This window comes from Myodes glareolus, chromosome X (genome assembly GCF_982192425.1).
Source record: "Myodes glareolus chromosome X, mMyoGla1.1, whole genome shotgun sequence".
NCBI lineage: Eukaryota > Metazoa > Chordata > Mammalia > Rodentia > Cricetidae > Myodes > Myodes glareolus.
Window position 1 is genome coordinate 72,152,176 of NC_142053.1, and position 25,073 is coordinate 72,177,248.

General features: G+C 34.6%; 1 protein-coding gene across 1 annotated transcript in view; it reads right to left on the bottom strand.

Moving 5' to 3' along the window:
• LOC125389245 (uncharacterized) overlaps window positions 1-25,073 on the bottom strand; it is a 209,560-nt gene that overhangs the window by 101,678 nt on the left and 82,809 nt on the right. The window contains exons 5-6 of the mRNA XM_085684403.2: window positions 22,098-22,185; window positions 1,333-1,374 (exon numbers count right to left, since the gene is read on the bottom strand). Of these exons, the coding sequence (XP_085540529.2) occupies window positions 1,333-1,374; window positions 22,098-22,185 (130 nt within the window). The remainder of the gene's footprint in view (window positions 1-1,332; window positions 1,375-22,097; window positions 22,186-25,073) is intronic.

A 25,073-nucleotide genomic window follows, 5' to 3' on the forward strand; every position in this document is an offset into this window, starting at 1 on the left:
ATTTGTTCAACTATGTTCATAGCAGCATTATTTGTAATAGCAAGAACCAGAAAACAACCTAGAAGCCCCTCAATGGAAGAATGGATAAAGAAAGTGTGGAATATATACATATTAGAGTATTACTCAGTGGTAAAAAAACAATGACATCTTGACTTTTGCATGCTAATAGAAAACATTATCCTGAGTGATATAACCCAGACCCAAAATGATGAATTTGGTATGTACTCACTTATTAGTGGACTCTAGCCATAAATCAAGGTCATTAAGTTTATAGTTCACAAGCCCAGAGAAGTCAAATTATAAGGTGAACACCCCCCCCCCCAAAAAAACATATATAGATCCTCCTGGAAATTGGAAGCAGACAAGATTGCAGGGCAAAAGCTGTGAGCATGGAGGTGGAGGCAGGGATGGGAGTGAGTTTGGGGGAAGGGGAGAAGGGGAGAGGAAAGGGAGAAGGGAAGGACTAGCAAGAACTTGGGGGAGTGGGAGGGTGGAGATGGAGGAAGGGCAGATAAAGGAGCAGGGAAGAAGATACCTACAGTAAGGAATCCATTTTAGGGTTGGCAAGAGACTTGGCTCTAGAGGGGATCCCAGGTGTCCACGGGATGTCCCCAGCTAGGTCCTTGTGCAGCAGAGGAGAGGGTCCCTGAACTTTCCTTGCCCCACTATCACACTGATGATTATCTCGGATATCACCATAGAATCTTTGTCCAGCGATGGATGGAGATAGAGCCAGAGACCCTCAACAGAGCAACGGACTGAGCTCCCAAGGTCCAGTTGAAAGGCAGAAGGAGGGAGAAGATGAGCAAGGAAGTCAGGACCACAAGGGGTTGGTCCACCAACTGAGGCAGTGTGCATGTTCTAATGGGAGCTCACCAAATCCAGCTGGACTGGGTCTGAATGAGCATGTGATCAAACCGGACTCTTTGATTGTGGCTGACAATGGGGGCTGACTGAGAAGCCATTGATAAAGGCACTGGGATTTGTTTTTACGGCATGTTCTGGCTTTTTGAGACCCTAGTCTATATGGATGCACAGATCCCTAGGCCTGGATGTAGGGGAGAGGGCCTTGGACTTCCCACAGGGAAGGATTCCTAGCCCTCTCTCAAGCAGGGCAGGAGAGGGAGAAGAGGGTGGGGGGGAGCGGGAGAGGATTAGGAGGAGGGAAGGAAGTGTAAATAATTGAATGGAAAAATAAAAATTAAAAAACAGGGTATTGGGAGGAGGGGAGGAAGTGGAAATTTTTTATAAATAAATGAATAAATAAATAATAATAATAAATTAAAAAACAGAAAAAACAATAAAAGGAAAATGTTTTTAAGGGGCACTTACCACATCTATTATATCAGATTCATTTTCATGGCTAAGATCAGTCTACAAAAAACAGAAAAAGAAAAGTAAATTATTGTTTATATTAAACTTACTTATTTAATGGAACGGAATAAATATCAAATTATTTCCACTAATGTTTTCATATCTTAATTAAAGAAATGTATTCTTCTGAATCTGAGGAACAATCTGTAAGTCTCCATTCTTATTTTTATATGAAAGACACTAAGAGAAGCAGAAAATTCATAAAGAAGTTTGCTGTAGGAACTCCTTCATCCAATAGCCTTTAAGACACTGGCCCACTTTGGGTGTTGTCACACGTAATATAAATGTAGACATAAATCTTACATGGGCCTCTTTGCTGCTCGACTTAATTCCAGTTCTCTGCTCATGCAGAAGACTGCAGATCCGGATCACTACTCTTTCTGGGAGTTTATACCCAAATAAATAAACCTTTGTTATACTCTATTTCAGGCTATTGTGGAGCTCTTTTGCAGATAACAAATTGGTACCCATGTAGCCAGAGTCCATAACATTGCTGGGGTCCTGTCCATACCCCTGTCTGCAGTCTTCTCCCACCCCACATATCTGAGCTACCTCTCTGGCATGTTGCTGCACACTGTTTGGCTGTCCCACCATGTGGTGACTTGGCATTTTCCCACCATTCATGCTTGACTTGGTCATGCCTACTAAGTGGTTGACTTACTGCTGCCTAGTAATTTGTGCCAAAACTCCTCTGCAGCTTCTCTGAATTCTTCCAGGTCTGCTCTGATCAGGCTGAGCTCTGACTCCAGGAGCAGGTACTGCTCTGACTTGATTTCCCATTTCAGATCTGTGAATGCCTGGCCCAAACTTCAGGCAATAGCCTCACAGCTCATGACTGCCTTCAAGCTCTGAGTTCCTTGAAATTCTACTCAAATCAAACCTCCCTATGCAGATGTGCTGCTATTATGTAGCTAACTAAATTTATTAGTAATTCTAAGTCTCAGGTAATTCAGGTACTGATCTAGGACCTGCCTTACTGTCACAACCGCAACACCTGTTGGCTAATAAAGATTATTATACCCACAACAATTTTCTAAAAATTACAATGGAGTTAAGTTATTCTGACTAATAAACAAATCTGAAAATAGTAAACCAACCCCAAGATAACTGCAGACAATATCACCATTCAGGAATTTAACAATTTTTTTTGTTTCTACTATGGATGCAATTCTGCAAGAGCTAAATGAGCTACCTTGTACATGTATTTTTGTAATCATGGTGGCTACTAGCTTTGTTCTTCATATCATATCCTTAAAGAGATGGTTTGATAACAAAGTCATGAATGAGAAACTTTAAGAAACATACAGTCTTTAGCTGAAAGGATTCATAATATTGAAAATGATGAACTTAATTTGACAGGCAAAATTCAATCCATATCAATGAGTTATAAAACCTTACAAAAGGGTATGGAGAGATTATCTGAAAGGATTGATACTGTTGAAATTGATAATCAAAATCTGTTAAAAAGTTATGATAATCTAGCAGATAGAACAACCCTCAAGGAAGGCAATCTACATGTCATCCAAATAATATCTAAGAATGAGAAGATATCATTGATGGAAAAAATTTAAAACCTTGGAATCACATGTATAGAATGAGAACCAGAAATTGGTTTGATAAAATAATTAGAATTATCTTAGAAGAGATCTTTTTACCACATCCGAGTAAAAAATTAAAATTTTATGTGGAAAAGGTCCCTGAATTAATTGTAAAAGGAAATCTGAGACTTTGTCAATTAACAGGAATAGACTCAGCAGAGATTATAGTACCTTTTACTACTGATGAAATTTAAAAGGTATGGGAAGACAATGAACACTGGCAAAGATCATGTACTAATTTTTTGGGAGAGATTAATCGCAACTATCCCAAAAGCAATAGAATTAACCTCAAAAAGAGAGCTAACTGGATCCTTTCCCACATTGCACATGACACACCAATAACTGGAGCCCCTATATTCTATACTGATGCAAATGAATCAGGAAAGGGAGGTAACAAATCAGAAGATTTAAGTAAAGTGGGACAAAGCCCTTAGGATTCTATCCAAAAGTCAGAATCATATGCTATTTTCATGGTACTAAGTGATTTTAAAGAACCTCTCAATATAGTTACTGATTTGCAATATGCATAAAGAGTAGTTTAGCATATTGAAATCACTGAATTTATACCAGATGATACAGAATTGACTTCATTATTTATTGAGGTTCAAATATAATCAGATATAGGCTTTGTCCCATATACATAACACACATCTGATCCCATATGCATCTGCCATATCCTCTAGCACAAAGTAATGCAGAAATTGATCGATTATTGATTGGAAATGTGCTGAAGGCATCAGAATTTCATAAAAAATATTATGTCAATAGCAAAGGTTTGACAAAGGACTTTTCTATTACATGGCAACAAGCTAAGGAGATTACAAGGAGATGTCCTACTTGTTCTTTCTATAACCAAACACTGCCACCTGCAGGGAATAACCCAAAGGGTACTCAAAGGAATAAAATCTGGCAGATGGATGTGTTCCACTTTGTAGAATTTGGAAAATTAAAATATATAAACCACACCCTTGACATCTATTCAGGTGATCAATGAGCTACTGCTTTGAAGTCATAAAAAAACTGATTTGGTAATCACACATTTACAAGAAATTATGGCCATCATGAGATTACCTGCATGAATAAAAACAGAATATGTCTCTAAGATATTGAAGCATGTTTGCTTATTATAATAATTATAAAGCATATTACAAGTACACCAAACAATCGTACAGGTCAGGCAGTTATAGTAAGATCAAGTTGAACTATAAAGAGTATATTAAGCAAACAGAAAGGGCTAAAAAATACCCCAGAAATAGATTGTATAATGCTTTATTAACCTTGAATTTTCTTAAATGCTAATGAGAAAGGAACAATGGCAACAGAGAAACATTGGATAATAGAAAAAAAAAAACCTCCGAATTAAATCTGCCTGTGTACTTCAAGGATGCGTTAACCTCAGAATGGAAACCAGGAGACATGCTACATTAGGGAAAGGATTTTGTTCTTGTTTTCACAGGAGATGAAAAGCTATGGATAGCATCAAAATTAATAAAGATTCATTTTAAAAAATAAAAATCTCCAGATAAAGAGAATGACAGTTCATCCTCAGAGGTGACAATCCTACAGATTGTAAGGAAACCTTGTAAGAGTTGGGGCAGGGTTCTGTTCTTGTCTTTACAGGAAAATACGCATCTTCAAAAAGTTGAGAGACCTTGGACATCTAGATGCCTTACAACGAAAAGGTAGCTATCCAAAAAGAATTACCAAACAAAGAGAAATCTGACTCATGATACTAATATACTCTGCAGGGTAAAATATCAATACCCAGACAAACATATAATAGTAGTTGCTATTTATTAAAAATCAAAGCTGGTTTTGGAGTTGGGCAATGGCTAACCTCTAAATTCAAGCAAACTGTTAAAAGAAACATTTAGAGTTTCTGTCTCATATCAGAAGCCACATGGTGTGGGATAGAAGGAAGAAAAACTCTAGGACTACTTCATCAAAACTCTGTCTGCTTTCACAAAATTTTACTTCTCCCCATACCTATTTTTGTCTCTTTGGTACCTTTTGTTGAATATATGTCTAAGTGAATAATGTTTAAGTTTTCAACAATGAATAATAAATTTTCCTGCAGTAATATTAAAAATTCCAGGAAGAAGATGAAGACACACAACAACTCCATCTGGTTGATGTGATGTCATTACACTGATATCACCATTTTAAGACCTGTTTTGGGTTAGCTGATATGGTGTACCTTCTTACAACATTCTGGTCAGAACTTCAGTAAAACCCTACCAAATACTCAGAGACTACATGCAATTATACCAGACTGTAATCTTGAAACTTAAACATCATTTTAGTTTTTACAAGATCCTATAGAAATAACATCACCCCCAAGAGAGCTGGAATTCTAGAAAATGATCTGCCTTCTCCTAACAAAGTTTGTCCTCAGAGTTAGGGGCATCTACTAGGGGTTGGTTGTAAGTGACATAGGGTTGGATGTGGAAATGAAGTAAGCTCAGGGATATTTTTAATTAAAAAATAGGTATTAGATGGGATTGTGCAATAGGTAGATTAGATTATTACTTTTGAGATATTATTTATAGAAAATTTACATTGGTATAGATTCTTGTCAATCTATACAAATTCAAATTATATTTGTTATTTTGAATATGCCCCTATATCTGCTTACAATATTTGTGTACCTATGCAAAGTTATTTTGTCATAGAGTATACATGCATATTTCTACCACTGCTTAAGATATTTTGTATATTGATGTAATTTTAGGATATATTTATCATATTGCACTATACATTTCTACCTCTGATCAAGATATTTATATATTGTTTATATTGAGGTCACTGTCCTCATTTGCTGCACATTTTTAAATTGCTTAACTTTTTAATATAAAGCCTTAATCTTTAAGCTATATAGGTATTAAGAATTATAGGTCAGTTGTCATCCTTGTTTGTCATACTTGTAGTTAGACTAATCAGGTTCTTTAGATAGATATTGTATTCCTCATAGATAGGTCATCTTCAACCTCTTTAAAGAACTTTAGAATATGGCATTTAAGTAACTTAGAATTCTGTTGATGGAAGACATGATTGCTCCTGTCATCACCAATCTATTCCTGAGAGAATGTTGGGGACTGAAGACACTCAACTTGAAGCTTGTTTTCTTCTTGGCAAACTGGCCTTTGGGCAAAGAACTGTCCCTACCTCAACCACTGACAAAATGCATGGTGTCGAGACTAGACAACCAGGGTACAAGAAAAAAAAAAGACTGCCAAACTTTGTCAAGACAGGGTAAGGTTTTTTTATGTTTTTTTTTTTAATTTTTCTGCATCTGAAAATGGTCTGTCAGTTACTCTAGGCCTTAGCCAAAGTTGGGTGCCCCAATGTTGCAAATGAGATTTTGGGTGATTGCCCAGGTAGCAGGTTGTCTCTGTCATTTCTTGCACCTTTTGAAAGTTGCCTGATTACACTTCTTGTTTACTCATGTAATATTATTTCCCTTCTTAGGTCTTTGATGGGGTTGAAGATTAGATAGCTATCAAATATGGAGAAGTTGATCTGGTGGTACCCAACTCGAAACTTAACCCCTACTAACTAGCATTCATAATGCCAGAACACACTATACATTCTATCTGAAGAGAAAAGTAATCATTAATCTTATCCAGATATGAAATCTGCCTATAATACTTAAAACCCTGAAAGATACACTACAACCAACAGTGGTGCAAATAGGATTAACCATTTTTTTATTGGATTTAAGACACACTCCATTCAATAGAACCCACACTAGACACTGTTACTGAAGTCAAGAACATGAGAACATCATTAGCCTAGGAGAAAACCTAATACTATTATTCCGAAAAAGGAATATTGCAGTCAAGCAACTCCTGATGTCATATTGTTATACTTATAGATTAGTGTACTACTAACCCTCATCAGAAAAGCTTATTCTTGCAGTAAACGGTAATTAGTACAGAGACCCACAAATGGACAATGTACACAGACAGTGAAAGACCTAGGTGAACTCAACAATAAATAGAATATTCTTTATTGTCTTACTGTTTGTATTGCTGCAACAAAGCACTATGGCCAAAAAGCAACTTGAGGGGAAAGGGTTTATTTGGCTTACACTTCAACATTGCTGTTTATCATAGAAGGAAGACAGAACAGGAACTCAAACAGGCAGGACTTTGCAGCAGGAATGATACAGAGGCCATGGGGGAGTGTTGCTTACTGACTTAATTCCCATGACTTTCTCATATATAGTCAGCAACAGATGATTCAGCAAGGAATATGTAAAAATAATTTAAAAACAATGAATTCAACAGAAATGTAGTGCAAAGAACCATTAAAAGACAAACCAAGCAAAAGAAAAATTATCAGACTTGGTAAGCAAGATTGAGAAAATATAATCACATCAACAAAGAAGTAAAGACTAGAAAAAATGTTTTAAAAAATTTCAAAATATTGATCTATAATCAAGTTGCCAAACTAAGAACCAATGGGTTAAAAGTGACAGCATAACAATTAAAGCATCAAATGTCTATTTATAAAGATTCCAGCAGAACGTTTAATTCTGTAAGACAGAAATTGACACATAATCACAGAAAAGATTTGGAGCCTCTAGGAAAAAGACTATAGGAGAATAACATCTCAATGCATTATAATTAAATGCCAGGAGTACAGAACAAAGAAACAGTATTAAGAGCTTCAAGAGAAAAATGTTAAATTTACATGTAAAGGTAAATTCATCAGAGTAATGGCAAAATTTCTAAAATTCAGAATATTTTGGCATTATGTACTTCAAGTATTAAAAGTAAATAAATAGAAATCAAAGTTTCTACATCTACAAGTTGGTCTGCTTTTCTTTTCATTTTGAGATTATAATACAGTTATACTATTTCTCCTTTCCTTTTCATCCCTCCAAATCTTTTCATATATAACTTCTTGTACTCTCTCATATTCATGGACTCTGGATATTATATGCATGCACACACATCTAAATATATCATGTTCAGTCTGTATAATGTCACATATATATATATATATATATATATATATATATATATATATATATATATATATATATTTTAGTGTTGACCATTTGGTATTGGACAACCAGTTAGTGAACTTTTCCCTGAAGAGGGCCACCTCTTCTGTTACCCACTTTACTCAGCTGTCTGTAGTTCTTTGTGTATGGTTGAAGCCTCACTGCTTCTTCTCCATCTACTTTGGCATATCTATTGTTGCTCTATTTGTTGAGTTCCTGTTTAGGCAGTCAAGAGTCTTTTGTGAGACTGTATCTCTTAGTAATGTCAAAATCTATATGTGTAAAGTCGCCCAAAGTAATTTTTTTAAACTGGAGAAACAAAGGCCTTCCAAGTCAAGTACACATAATGACTACCAAGTCAGTATTGCAGAAGGCACTGAAAGAAATCTCAAACAGGGAACAGATGTGGGTAATAGTAAAGAAGACAATATCATATACTCCCACATTATATAATGCACATTACCTAATAATTATGACAATAATAACATAGTACTATAACTAATTTTAAATGTAATTGTATAAACATAGGTAGGTCACAAAACAAAAAGATAAAGATTAAGAAAGAGATTTGTATGAAGGAGGGGGTTCACAGGGATGGGGGAGGATAGTAATTAGAATATAATTCACTTTTGCATGAAAATTTCAAAGAATAAATTTAATTACTGAAAAGTAAACCAAACTTTTGATACAAATGATCATATAGATTAAAAGTACAAACTCTTAGAAAAATCAAAACAAGTCATACTAACATTAAGTAAATGAGAGAAAAATTGCCTATCTTAATTTCAGATAGCTGACTGGAGAGCTAGAAAAATTAGGTATACTACATAAAAATAATGGCATTTACTTTAAAAGGAATAGTTATGTTAAGGATTGTATCTATAAACAAAATACAAAACAATCTGAGCGAACGTATAGAAATTTAGGACGTTGAAGACTATTATATTTGGAGATACGAATACCCTAACATCGAAAACTGTCAGATCCATTAAACAGAATATCAGAAAAAGAGGTAATTGGACTCAAAAATACCATCATGAATCACCTGATTGTAATACACATCTGTAGACTGTTTTATATTGCAGTTACAAAATATGTTGTTCACAAACTTACAAAAAATCTCAATCAACATATATACCAAATTCTATATCACAGAATTTACATGATCACATTTAAAATAGTGAGATATGGCAATCATAGTGGACGGAAAGGTAGTGTTGCTGATATTATGATAACTCTTGTTTTACCAAGATCTAGAACTGACTCAGATATTACAATCAAATACATTCACATATACACCTTTCTAAGTTAAGAATAAATGAAAGGCATTTCTGATGCCAATAAATGTAAATACATACTGCGTCTCTAAGTATAAAATAGTCTACATGAAGAAAATATTAATCCAGGCATCAAAATATAAGTAGGACAAAAGACTCCAACTACACATCTCACAATTAAAAATTCCTTTTGTGTAGACATGGAATATTATTGATATGAAAGTAAGTCTCTACAGAATAAAAAAGGCTATCCTAGTATCAGAGGACAACTTCAAAAAGTTTAGCAAAATTCTTTGTTCTACATGAATATAAATTTCAGTATTTGATTAAGATTAAATAATTAAAGTGTCTAACTAATTATATTGATCTTCCATGAAATTGAAAAGAAAACTTGAATAACTTAAAATTTTCTGTAAAGAGGCAGAAGAGAATCCCTTAAAACGTATTTTTCAGAAAATCTGCATTTAACATGAGATAAAGGAAAATATTTTATCAAAAAGTTTAATTAGCTTAGAACAATTCAAAGAGAATTCTTCAAAATGAATCTTGACATTTGCTGATTGTTTTCTTTGTCCATGAATGATGAACTATGTCCACCAGCAAAGTAAGTATTTTTCCACTATCTAATACTAACAGCACACAAATAAATATGCCATTAACTAACAGAAATTCCACCTCTGATATCAAAATATGTCTTTGATCTATGTGTGTGTGTGCATGCATTTAATGCATGTAACATAAATACATGTATTATATTGTGAGCTAGAAAGCATAACTATTAAAGTACTTCTGAACTGATGACTAATTTTGATCATGAATATTTTTTACATTATTATGACAACTAGAAGTTATGATGAAGAGTATAGCCTTATTTGAATGTTACAAACCACAGAATACCTCATAAGTGTGCAAACTGGGAGGTAGAGTGCCTAATGACAAGTCTGACATTCTGAGTTTGATCACTGGAGCCGATATGTGGAAGTGGACAAAAACTCCCAAAGATTTCCTCTTATCTTCACTGGCAAATCTTTGCCCTCATATATATATATATATACTCATGCACACATACAATAAACAAATAAAACAAACATTGTACTGCTTGAAACAGTTTATCTGGGATATCCTGGATAGACAAAATTGCCTAATTATACAAAGTGCAGCTGACACATCAAATTCACTTTCAGGATGCTTATTTATTTGTTTATTTGTTTGTTTATTATTTATTTTACTTCCCTTCCTGCTGCTTTCTATCTACCCCTCCCCATACATTCCTCCTCCTTATCATTTTTAAAGTATATCTAATATTGTTCAATGAGCTATCCTGCCCTTCTTTAAACTAGCCAACACTAAATAAGTAAAGAAAGACACTTCGAAGACCTTAGCAAGCTCTAGCCCTCAAGTAAAGGATGGGCTTTGGTTTTCTAAGTGTATCCCTCTGGGCTTTTCCTTTATTCTGAAATTATAATTACAAAAATTTTCTCTTTCCTCCCTCCAAAATTTTCCCTTATACCCATTCAAATTCATGGCCTTTTTTTCATTGCTATTACAGACAGACAGACAGACAGACAGATATTCTGCTCTGTCACTTGTATTTTTTTTTCAAGCCTGATATTTGGTATCAGAAAACCAACTTGGTATGCTCTTTTCTGGGAAAGAATATTTTCCCCACTCTCAGTATTCCTTTAGTTGCCTGTAGTTCTTTGTACAGGGTTTGGCCCTATAGAAAGTCCTTTGCACTCTGAAATGTCTACTAGTGTCATCATGTACAGTTCATATTTGGGACATCATGTTAGTGAGACTTTATGGGTGTAGCTTCCAACTTCCAGGAGACACAATCACATGGCAAACTCCTTAAACTTCAGGTTCTTAGACTCTTTCTGCTCCTTGTTCTCTGGGTCTTAAAGGTAGACTTATGAACTACATCAACAACCAGAATGTCATTAAAACCCTAAGGATGCAGCAGGGACACACATATTTTGGTGGTAACGAACAGCTCTACAGTTGGACAACAGACAAGAGAGAAAATGTCTGATACTAGAAATCAAACTTACTACTCATTGCTAGTGAATCCATGGATATTGAAGGAGAATCTGCAACCACTAATTTACTAAGCCAGCACAATCCCTAACAATAATTTAAACATTTGTCTTCATATTACCAAATGGGTGTAGTCTTAATCCTCATCAAGGAAACTTATCTTTGCAATAGATGACAACCACTACAGAGAAACAAAATCAACCAAAATGCCGAATTGTGGAACCCAGTCCCAATTTACAGAAGGCCTTTTGCTCTGTGTATTTGCAGTATGTTCATGTTTCTTTACCCAACTGGTTAAATGAATGAAAATAAAAGTAAATAAATATATTTAATTTGAAAGTAGCATCTACAGGCCTGGTACTCATAACTAGATATGCATTTTATTATTATTTGGGAAACTTTTGGGAAATGAAAATGACGAAGTGTATTTCATATTAACTGAATCTAAAATATCTGGGACTGGGCTGATTATCAGTATTTTTTTAATTTCTCAGGTAATTGTTACATGCAGTTAGAAGAGAAATCAGAACTTGGGTATAAGTCTTAGGAAAAAAGTCTTAAGTCCTTCATGTGGTACTTTTTTTCAAACTTTATGATTTTAGGAACATTCATAAAGAAACTCCTCGCTATTTCAATGACAAAAGCTTTATACTTCACAAAAGACTGATTGAACTATTGCCCTGTTTTTAAATCATTTTACTCAGTATAGATGCAGAGGAAGGTTAGAGGCTTTTAGTTTCTGATCAGTAATTCTAGAAATACCATGAGAGTATTTTCAATCAAGCTTTCTTAGTTTTCACTTAAGGTCAAGATGATGACTGATTGTTCAAAAGCTATGACTTTTTGATAAGCTTTATTCATTTCTTACAAGCTTGTTCAAAAGACAAAATTTCTCCTCTACTTTCTGTGACAATTGTGCTTATTTCTATAACCAGACACTTAGCTCTATTGATACTTCTAAATGGTATTTCTCTCTACTCTCTTCAGCATCTACCAGATTCCAGAATTGTTTAGCATGTAAACCTCTATGCACTACTTTGTTCAGATTGAGTTTTACCTTAACTTCTCTATGAATCACAACAACAGACATTGTAATAAGTAGAAAAAAGTAATCTCTAGTTATTTATTGAATCACATTCAATGTATTTATACTGGAGTGGTAATGAGAAAAATTAATAGTTATAGAAAGAGGAATCTAATAATAAAACAGGAGGGTATGGTAAGAACATTTTCTAATATAAAGTGAAACATCCCTGTTAGGTACTGGTTCCATCAAGTTATATTGTAAAATTTGAAAATGTTGTAAAGAACGAAGAATAGGAGATAAATGATAGAGTAATGCTTCTTTCTTTTAAAAATAATTTAGCTGTGAGAAAAAATAAAGCTTTGTAATTAAAACTTCCCTAAACTTTTAGAAAAAGTTAATTCTGGGAGTTTGAAAATACAAAGAATATCTGAGTTTCAATATTGCTTACTATGTGTGGCAGCTTTGGAATGAAATATTTAAATTGGAATTGTCTTGTTATCTAGAGGCAGTAAAGGTTGAATGTTCATACTGTTTAGTACAGTGACTCTCAATCAAAAGTATTTTCCTCCAAGAGTATTTGCAGACATTTTCATCATGTGACAACGGCCATAACAATTTCCCAACAACAGAGTAGTTTCAGACCCAAAATGCCAATAGTTCTGAAACTGAAGATCCTTGTCATAGAATAAAATTGTCTGGTTTCAAAAAAAAATTGACTGGTCTTGCTACCTAGTGCATCAGTCTTGAGTAACTGTCTTCTGATCCACACAACTGGTATCTGGGGGAGTTCAGCAGTGTCCACACCGAACAAGATGGACTTATTGATGGTTTATTTTGTCATATGGAGAAGATTACGGCACTAAATTCTTTCCTGAATATGCATCTGCTCCCTACCACCTGGTAACTACTCACGCTTACTGGGTGAAGAACTAGATTATATAGAGGTCACAGAAGACTAGGTGGATTCTAGAGTATATAGAGACCAGCGAAAAGATAAGAGATTCCATCTACACTATTGCAGTGAAGCTTTCATCTTTGCTGGTAAGATTTTTCTGGTATGGCTGATTTGGGAAAAGTGTCCACATCCCTGTAAGTAACCTCTAATTTAAAACTGTAAGAAAGTTTGATAAATTCATTGGGTTCTCCAGAGGAAACCTTGGCAGAAATGTGTCTTTGTTTGTTTGTAGAACCTTTAAAAAGGGGTAGACATTGCTTTACTTATCTTCCTGTGAAGGAATTTTTAGCAACCGCATCTTATGATTAACTAGTCGTTTAGAATTGTTATCTAATAACTAATTTATTCAATCACTAATTAAGAAAATTATGAAATAATCTCCCTCAAGACACAGCAATACCATTTTTGGGTATATACCCAAAGGATGCTCAATCATACCACAAGGACATGTACTCAACTATGTTCATAGCAGTATTATTCATAATAGCCAGAACCTGGAAACAACCTAGATGTCCCTCAACCAAAGAATGAATAAAGAAAATATTGTACATTTACACATAGGAAGGAGAAAAAGACAAGATATCCTGAGTAAAATGGGAGCATGGGGGTCACAGGAGAGGCTAGAAGGAGAGAGCAGAGTAAAAAGGGGGAGTGAGAAAAATGTATAGCTCAATAAAAACTATTAAAATATAAAAATAGCAGATATTAAGGAAAATGTTCATTTAATGTTCTGAAACTTTAAGCCAAGGCAAATCAAGTCCTTCTGTCTTAGTTAATTGACTTTTAAAATGAGAATAGCAAACATTTCTTAGGAGATACAAGAGACTGACTATATTATAATGTATGGTATGTAGTAAGTGTAGTATTGTATTCATTTGACTACTAGTTGATTGGAAAACTGCACTATGATCATTACTGATCAACTTGCAAGGAAGAAGGACAGAGTTAAGGGCAACTTCAAGAAAATTTCAGGATTTATGTATATCTCCACATAACTAATAACTTTGAAGTGTGATTGGAGGAAACCAGGATAAGGGGTATAATCTTTGGAGCTTAATTTGCAAGTAGTAATGTTAGTAGTTGCACAAAACTGACAGTGATGTTGAGTGCAATGCCTTCAAAAAGAAGCCATAAGTTACCACTGTCTTATAATATTATGATTATATATTAGCACTGATATGAGAGTTAGGCACTTTATACATTTGAAATGACTGTCATGTTTTATCAATCTTCAGAATGTAACTTCCTTTCTCCATGCTTCTGTTCCTCTATATGTTAAGTGAGGCAGATAGACTACACATTCTTTAGGGAAATTTTCAGAAATGATTCACTGAACTGAACATAAAAATTTTGGCCTCAGTACATCTGAACACATACACTTTAAAGGTACTTTTCCAAAAAACTGGAGTTCTCATTTTAAGGAAGGTTTTCAAATCTATTGTAAAGCAAAGATTTCCTGCTCACTGTCTCTAACAGTATCTAGCATCTAGTAGATATTGTAAGTCTCTAAGGTTTATTGTATGAGCTCATGGAAATGATATATGAGACTGTGGTTACTTGTAAAGAATTATGTACAGAAGCCTGCCCTATTGTCTACGAGATCCTTGGCCCAGGAACACTTCATGCCCCTGCACTGAGGCTATCCACCCACAGGGGTGAGTGTGCACCCACCTGGTTGGAGGGGAGTGCAGTGCACCTCCAGCTTCTGCTTCAGGGGCTTCTTTATTCCTTAAGACCCTCCACTCCCCTCAAGTTTTCCCTTTTGTCTTTGGAGTCCTTAGACCTTCAAGAGTCCTGTCCCTGTGCGGGGGACAACCTTTCAGACTTGTGAGTGGGTGCCAACCCAGGGCGGGGCAGAAAGTCCAGGAAAGGAGCACTCGGCCCCTTCAGCCCCTGCAGCAGGGGCTTTGTTCCACACATCCCTGCCGCCATCAAGCCTGCCCTATTGTCTGCAAGGTCCTTGGCCCAGGAACAGTGCCTACTCCTGCAATGAGGCTATCCACCCAAAGGGCAACAGTTCCTGCTCCTGCACTGAGGAGATCCACCCAGAGTCAGTCACAGAATAGATTAGACTAAGACGCCAAGACTCTTCAGACTGTATTTGAAGAAAGGGATGGGCAAGTGTCAATGCAAGAATACCTCCAACAACCTGAAAGACAACGTGACAACACCAGATTCCAGGGATCACGCAACACGAAGCTTGAACACCCTATTCCAGAAGAAGTAGACAAAATCGACTTTAAACATACCATTATGAAAATAATTGAGGACCTTAAACAGGAGGTGAAAACCTGCTACAAAGAAATGGAGAAGACAAACAAAAAGGTAGAAGAAATGAATAAATCTCTCAAAGATACCCAAGAAAACCAAGATAAAGCAATCAAACAGGTAAATGAAACAGTTCAAGACTTGAAAAATGAAATGGAGGTAATGAAGAAAACACAAACCGAGGAAAGGCTGGATATGGAAAATTTGGATAATCGATCAGGAACTGCAGAGACAAGCATGACCAACAGAATACAAGAGATAGAAGAAGGAATCTCAGACACTGAAGATACTATAGAGCAAATAAACTCAGTGATCAAAGAAAATAACAAATTCAACAAATTCTTGACACAAAACATCCAGGAAATCTGGGACACCATGAAAAGACCAAGCCTAAGAATAATAGAAATAGAAGTAGGAGAAGAAGTACAGCTCAAAGACCCAGAAAATATATTCAACAAAATTATAGAAGAAAACTTTCCCAATCTAAATAGACTGGATCAAAAAAAAAAAAGAGCATCCCCTAGCGATATAATAATCAAAACACAAAACATACAGAATAAAGAATGAATATTAAGAGTTGCAAGGGAAAAAGGTCAAGTAACATATAACATATAAAGGGAAACCTATCAGAATTACACCTGACTTCTCAAGGGAAACTATGAAAGCCAGAAGGTCTTGGATAGATTTTCTGCAGACACTAAGAGACCGTGGATGCAAGCCCAGACTACTATACCCAGCAAAGTTTGCATTCACCACTGATGGAGAAAACAAAATAGTCCAGGACAAAAACAGATTTAAACAATATATAGTCAAAAATCCAGCCTAACAGAAAATACTAGAAGGAAAACCACAAACCAAGGAAGCCAATACCCATAATAACATAAGCATCTAACAATCCTCTACCAGCACAACTCAAAGAAGGGAAACACACAAACACTACCACCAGAAAAAAATAACTGGAGTTAGCAACTACTGGTCATTAATATCACTTAATATCAATGGACTCAATGCACCTATAAAAAGGCACAGGTTAACAGAATGGATACAAAAACAGGATCCAACATTCTGCTGTTTACAAGAAAGACACCTCAAACTCAAAGACAGACACCACCTCGGAATAAAGGATTGGGAAAAGGTTTTCCAATCAAATGGTCCAAAGAAACAAGCAGGTGTGGCTATACTAAAATCTAACAAAATTGATTTTAAACTAAAATCAATCAGAAGAGATGGAGAAGGACACTTTATTCTCATAACAGGAACAATTCATCAGAATGAAGTCTCAATCCTATGCCCCTAATATAAAAGCATCCACATATGTAAAAGAAACATTACTAGAACTCAAAGCATACATCAAACCATACACTCTAACAGTATGAGATTTCAACACTCCACTCTCACCAATGGACAGGTCAACCAGACAGAAATTTAACAGAGAAATAAGAGAACTATCAGATGTAATAAACCAAATGGACTTAACAGACATCTATAGAACATTCCACCCAAACAGAAAAGAATACACCTTCTTCTCAGCATCACATGGAACCTTCTCAAAAATTGATCACATAATTGGTAACAAATCAAACATCCATAGATACAAAGAAATTGTAGTAACCACCTGTGTACTATCAGATCACCATGGAATAAAGTTAGAATTCAACAACAATTCTACTCCCAGAACGCCTACAAACTCATGGAAACTGAACAGTCAACTACTGAACCACCCCTGGGTCAAGGAAGAAATAAATAAAGAAATTATAGTCTTCCTTGAATTCAATGAAAAAAAAAGACACATCATACCCAAACCTATGGGACACTATAAAAGCAGTACTAGGAGGAAAGTTCATAGCACTAAGTGCCCAATTAAAGAAAACGGAGAAAGCACACATTGGAGACTCAACAGCACACCTGAAAGCTCTAGAAAAAAAATAATCAGATTCACCCAGGAGAGGTAGAAGACTGGAAACAATCAAACTTAGGGCTGAAATCAACAAAATAGAAACACAAAAAACAATCCAAAGAATCAATCAAACAAAAAGCTGGTTCTTGGAGAAAATCAACAAGATTGACAAACCCCTATCCAAATTAATCAAATGGCAGAGAGAGAACACACAAATTAACAAGATCAGAAATGAAAAGGGACATAACCATAGACACAGAAGAAATTCAGAGAATCATTAGATCTTACTGCAAAAGCCTGTATGCCACAAAATTGGAAAATGTGGAAGAAATGGACACTTTTATAGATAAATACCATATAACAAAATTAAATCAAGACCAGGTGAACAGTTTAAATAGACCTGTAAGTCACGAGGAATTAGAAGCTGTTATCAGAAACCTTCCTACCAAAAAAAAAAAAAAAAAAAAGCCCTGGACCAGATGGTTTCAATGCAGAATTCTACCAGAACTTCCAAGAGGAGCTAATACCTATACTCCTTAATGTAATAGAAACAGAAGTGTCATTGCCAAACTCTTTTTATGAAGCTACAGTCACCCTGATACCAAAACCATACAAAGACTTAACGAAAAAAGAGAATTACAGACCAATCTCACTCATGAACATCGATGCAAAAATTGTAAACAATGCCTGTAGCTAACTAAGAAATAAGTAGATCACTTCAACTATTTTTCTTGGCTCCTTATGAGTTAATGGATGTTAAAAAAAACTGTTTGGTTATTGGGATTTACATAATGAGCTATAGCTAAGTTTAAAGTGAAGGAGAACTTGGCCCCTTAACTTAATCTTTACTGCAAACACATCTGCTGCATTTCTTACTTTGACATGAGAAGTTAAGGACTGCTTGCTTTGGTTGTTGCTTGAATGACATCCCCTGAGAACCTAAAATTAAGTCAAACCTTGCCTATTTTTACCCCAGATGAAACCTTTTGTTTCTTCACTGTGAGTCTCCCAAACAATTTTGCAAGTGGACTTAGCTGCATAGATAAGTTCTATGATTTCTTGAAGTGTGGTTATAATGATATTTATTCTCAGGTCTGTATAATGGAAAATTTAAAAAAATACACAAGTGTTCCTTCTTTAATAATTTTTAAGTAATTGTCCTCTCTATTGTCATTACCTATCTCCAGAAACATAAGTTTAATCAACTGACTTATTAACACAGTTCCTTTGGAGGGGCGGTGGAAGACTTTTTGGTTCACAATTCCAGTTACAGTTCATTATTGCTGGGAAGTGAAGGCACAAGAACTTTAGCAACTAGTAATATGATATCCACAGTCAAGAGGGCAATGAATGTATACATGGCAGTCATCAGCTAGCTCTCCTTTTTTGGACGGGGTCTTGAATGGTAATGTTTATTCTTTTTTATTCATTTTACATACCAATCAGTTTCCCCTCCCTCCTCTCCTCTCACTACCACAATTGCCCCCTCAACCCATCCCCTATCCACTCTTCAGAAAGGGTAAAGCTACCCCATGGGAAATCAACAAAGCCTGGAACATTAAGTTGAGGCAGGATCAAGACCCTAACCCCTGTATCAAGGCTGAGCAAGGCATCCCACCATAGGGAATGGGCTCCAAAAAGCCAGTTCATGCACCTGGGATAAGTCCTGGTCCCACTGCCAGGGACCCCTCAAACAGACCAAACTATGCAACTATTGCCCACACGCAGAAGTGCTAGTTTGGTCCCATGCAGGGGTCTCCCCAACTGTCAATCTAGAGTCCACCAGCTCCCAGGTGCTCAGGTCAGCTGTCTCTGCGTTTTCCTGTCATGATCTTGATTCTCCTTGCTCATATAATCCCTCCTCTCTCTTTTAGACTAGACTCCAGGAGTTCAGCCCAGTGCTTGGCTGTGGATCTCTGCATCTGTTTCCATCAGTTACAGGATGAAGGTTTTTTGATAATGATTAGTATACTTATCAGTTTGATTGCTGTGGTGGCTAACACCTTTATCTTATCTAACACCTTTAGCACTATGGAGGCAGAGGCTGGTGGAGCTCTGTGAGTTCAGGGATAGCCAAGTCTACAAAAAGAAACCCTGTCTTTAAAACGGTTCTAATGTCAACATACAGGAGTTTTACTTTTTTTTTCTCTAGAAGTTTTAGTTATTCTTGTGGGATGGTATTTCAGTAAGACTTTGCAGCATAATTTGAGAAGTTTATGGGTCATAAAATATTCTATGATCCTTTTACCACAATAAAATAAGATATGGTAGTAGATCAAGTTAAGAAGATCTCTAGAAATCTGAATCCTCTCTGCATATGAATAGAGACAATAAGTACTGGAAAGAATTCTCAGTGGTTAAGAGTGCATAATGCTCTTGAAGAGGACCTGAGCTCAATTTTTAGCTCCTACACCTTGTAGCACACAACCACCTATAAGCTAATACAGATCCAATGGGATCTGGTAACTCTAGTCTCCTTGACTACTGGCATTCACATATGCAAACACACGTCTATCAATGATTAAAAATAAATAATTCAAAAATAGAGAAATTAGTTGCCCCTTAGTTACCCCTACACTTAATTATCCTTACAAGAAGTGTATAAGGATGCCAGGTGGTGGTGGCACACACCTTTAATCCCAGCACTTGGGGGACAGAAGCAGGTGAATCTCTGTGAGTTCAAGGTCAGCCTGGTCTACAAGACCTAATTCCAGGACAGACAGGGCTGTTACACAGAGAAAACCAGACTAAATGAGAAAAAAAAAAGAAAAAAAAAGGAGAAAAAAAACTCTTGTGTAACAAAAAGAAAATTAGAATTTTTGTATTTATACCACACAACAGTATTTGTCAGACACTGACTATCATGCAAGTATTGAGCTATAATTACTGAAAATTCTCATGCATAACCAACCTTCAAAATAATTCTGAAAAACACATAATGGAAAAAAATATCAGTGATGATGAGGCTTTTGAAGATGCTCAATCATCTCACACACACACACACACACACACACACACACACACACACACACAACCTCATCATGCTTTTCAAGTTGACCTTGAACTCCTGGGCTCAAGTGTCCCTTTTGCTTCAGTCTGCCAAACAGCTGGATCCATAAGAGATCCCTGTGCCTAGATTACCACCAAATGTTTATTTAGTACTTACTATATTTTTGAAGCTAACAATCAATATAAAATGATGTAGAATAAAACTTGGCCACAGGAAGCATAAAATCCAGTTAACATATCATATAAACACTAAGTGTAAATATTTTACTTGTTTAAATAGCTCAGTGTTTTGTTAAACTTTGAAGGAAATAATTCTCTTATTTGTCTTTTCACTTTTATGTCTCCTGGAATGTATACATATAAGACAAAATTTCAAATAACCTAACAAAGCATAGTATACCAATTTCTTGCATATCTTCCAAAATAAATTTTTGATTAATTAACTTACCTTTTCTTCCTTTTGATATTTATTGAATACTGGCTACCATGTATGTGAACTTAGTGTCTAATGGAATCATAAGAACTATAAAAAAAATTCCCTTGTTTAATGTAGTGCTGGAGAGATGACTAGGTACATTGGAAGCTTATACAAATGAATGACTGCATGTATGAATAAATGAATGAGTGAATAAAATATTCCTTAAAAGAGAAATTGTATTTGAATAATAGAAGCTAGGGGAGTAAATTCTATGTGGGACAGGCAGTATGATGAATAGTTTAATATTGAGTGAAATAAACATGAAACATTTAAGGAGAAATGACTACAACATTTCAATGGTAATGTAAGGGGCATACATATACATATATTTGAACAGGAATACTTTTTTAAATGCGATAAAATTATTGTAAAGAGACTAAAGGTTGAGTAGGTTAACTTTTAATATTTCCTTTCTCTTAAATTACTATACAGGGCTGGAGAGATGGCTCAGAGGTTAAGAGCATTGCCTGCTCTTCCAAAGGTTCTGAGTTAAATTCCCAGCAACCACATGGTGGCTCACAACCATCTGTAATGGGGTCTGGTGCCCTCTTCTGGCCTGCAGGCATATACACAGACAGAATATTGTATACATAATAAATAAATAAATACTAAAAAATTACTATACAAGTGATGGGTTATAAAAAGAATGAAAGGAAAACAGGGTCAAATATAAACTACCTAGATTATCAACAAATAGATGAACTTTAAAATTTCAAAAAAGATTGCAATTGGTACTCATTTTTGAACAGAAATGAAAAATAAGTAAATTTAATATGTGTGTGTGTGTGTGTGTGTGTGTGTGTGTGTGTGTGAAGAGAGATATTTTACGGCTGAATTATAAAACTAGATTATTCAGCTTCTGCAGTCCTTACTAGAGAACAGTGAACATCTGAAGGATTCAGATACGCTCAATAGTATTTTAGAACAATTCAGCAATGAGGACAAATTCTGATACAATAGGAAAGTAATTTGAGGTGACAACTCAACTGGGTCAATGAATATTCTACATACTTATAACAAAATATAGACCTGCATTTCAGTGTTGCAATATGAGGGTAAAGAAAAGAGAGGCTGTATGCATGCTAGTGAAGATAAATGTACTAAACTTCATAAGTAAATGCATCGGAAATATGAATGGAGAACAGCAAAACAAAGCTATGTCTTACCTGTTCAGAGAAATGTTTCAGTAATGTGATATGTTTAATGAGATGATTTTTCACACTGGAAAATTCTGACATGCAATCAAATGGTGGCCTGCCAGGGAAGGGTGACAAAGAGATTCCATCAATCAGAGTTTCTTTGAATACAGTATCTTTATTCCTTAGGAAACTGAAACTTGTAATTTAAATTATAGAGCATTTTAGAAAATGTGCAAATACCTATATTCTAGAACATCACAGTAGTATATCAAGCATGTAACACATTTAAATAGACAATTATAAATGATATTTCTATAGTCTAAAAAGAGGGAAAGATGGCAAGAACACAATTTTTGTACTTATTCCCATATTCAATTTATTGAAAAAAAAGTTTAAAGGTTGAAGAGGTTTATCTTCTAAATTTCCTTTCTCTTGATTTACTTACTATATAAATGGCTAATTATATAAAAATTGAAAGGAGGATAGGCCAAATATAAATTATATTATTCATAAGTAGATGAAACAAAATTAAAAAGTGATCTTATTTGGTATTATTTTTAACATAAATAAAAAAAGGTATTTAAGATAAATTAAGATATAGATAATAAAAAGTTTGGGTCTTCCTATTTCTATCTAACATAGCTTTTAACCTTCTGCTACTGTGAGGCCTCCATGAGATGAAAACCCCAAAACATATGGTTTGTGTGGAAAATATCTTCTACTTCAACTGAATAATAGGAACAAAGTGAGGTTTAACTCAATGGTAGAGTATTTCCTTTGCAAAACCTTGTATTCTAAATGTCTGCAATAAATATTTTTCAAAATGGACAATAATTTTGAGGTTGTCTCTATAAAACAAACCAGAGAACGCTATAGTGCTGAGTTTGTATATACCCACAATGTATCAGCAAAAACAAGAAAAGAAAAAAGAAAGAAAATTTATAGTTTCTTCTAAATTTTTAGATTACAACGACTGGTGTTCTGAATAAATATCATTTTGAGACCTACTTCTAAAGACTGTCACCATGGGCAAAGATTCAAATTACCTCTTTAAAAGTTAAAATAAAGACTTTTAAAAAGAGTTAACTAGAGATATAATTAAGCTTTTACCACCAACGTGATGAAAATATTTCGTGAGGCTCTATAGGACCATCACCTGCAACTATATCCAGGGTCAAATGTAGTCAAAACTCTTGGGTCAAAACTTCTGAACAAGCAGAACTAACTCCATAATTCTACTACACCTTTAATTTTCACCATAAAAACGGTCAATTTATATTTCCTTAAAAATATAAGTTTAGGTACTTATGCTTAGGTAGCTGGTACTCAATTACTTTATGTTACTCCAAAATAAATTTCTATAATTTTTTCTACCTCAAATCAGTGAAACTATTTGCAGTTTAGATGGCAAATAAAAACATAACACAATGATATAAGCATCACCAAGATGCTACAGTTTCCATTTATCGGAACAAATAAAAAACTTTTAAAAGCTCAAAACTTCTACAAGGAACTTTAAAATATATCTTGCTACCAGTAACAAAACATTAAAATGATGTTCTATCTTATAAGCTTATAGTACTTATAAATCAATCTCTCATACATTGTAGGTCATTTGACATAGTTCAAATAACTCAATATTAAAGTTTAAACCTTTTATAACTATACCCTTCAAAAATGATATTTTAATCATGGGAAGAAGTCAGAGAACCAAATTTTATCATTTTGATCATGATAATATTAGGCTTTAAATTCTTGAATTAACTTCATTTCTCAAACATGTTTTATTGTCATTTTGTACAAATAACTAACCGGGTGTGTAAAATCCTTTTAGAGTAAAGTTAAAATAATTATCAGGTCTCACGCATTGATCTGATTAATAAAAGCTGAGCCAGGTAAAAATATGTCACATTTTGAGAAGATTTAAATATTATAACTAATAATGAAAAAAATCACATTTTAATTACATCATTTTGATATAATTTTAGAGTCATAGAAAGGAGCAATAATTTAGGATAAATAATAGCAATTATTTTCTGCAAGATTTCACAATTAAATTACTCTAGTTGACCCTTTTTGACAAGATAGTTGGTAAGTAAACACTATGCAATTGTTTTAAGACCATTTGTTTATTTGTTTATTAAGACAATGTAGCTCTGCAGGCCTTGAAACTGGTATGTAGAGCAGGCTGGTCTCTGTTTCCCAAGTGTTGGGATTAAAGGCCTACATCACCATGTCTGGACAAAGCCCTTATTATTCTTTAAAAAGTGTTTCTATCTTCTAAAAAGTAAGTGAGATAAGGTCCTGACAAAAACACTAAAATATACTTACTTTCCAAGAATCTCTGAAATTTCTTAATTAAGTAAAGGAAATATAAGATATTGATATGTTTAATAGTATACTCAGGATAACATACCACTGTGATTTTTGAAGTTTTCATCCATAGATATTTTGATATACAAATACAAATATTATATTTTAGAATGTTTCATTAGTCTTGAACTTAGGAAAATATGATATTCAACACGAATCCCTCTTACTTAGTCATCACTAGTTATTAAGCCTGAGTCTAGGAATAAAAAATACTATAAAATTTTAATATTTTCAGTTAGAATAAAAACAAATATAAGATGGTATACTACATTTGAAAATGTTGTATGATAGTTGAGGTCATTTTCTATAGATTAGTTTTCTGTGTAATACAGGTGGAACCAAACAAGACCATTTTAATGTTACCCGGTTCCACAGATGAGTAAATATGTCCTTAATATTGGAAATTCAGTGGAAAAAAATGTAAGAGTGACTTTTAATACTGATACTATGATGCGAGATTTGCAATCTGACTACTTTAACAAAATGGGAAAACCAAATAAATTGAATTATCAAATGTTAATTTAACAGACTATAAACATTTGGGAAGTCTTTCTATTAATTCATCTTATGGCTATCTGTACTTTAGGGTCAATATAATTCTTTCCTTAAATCCAACTTATTGTAGAATAC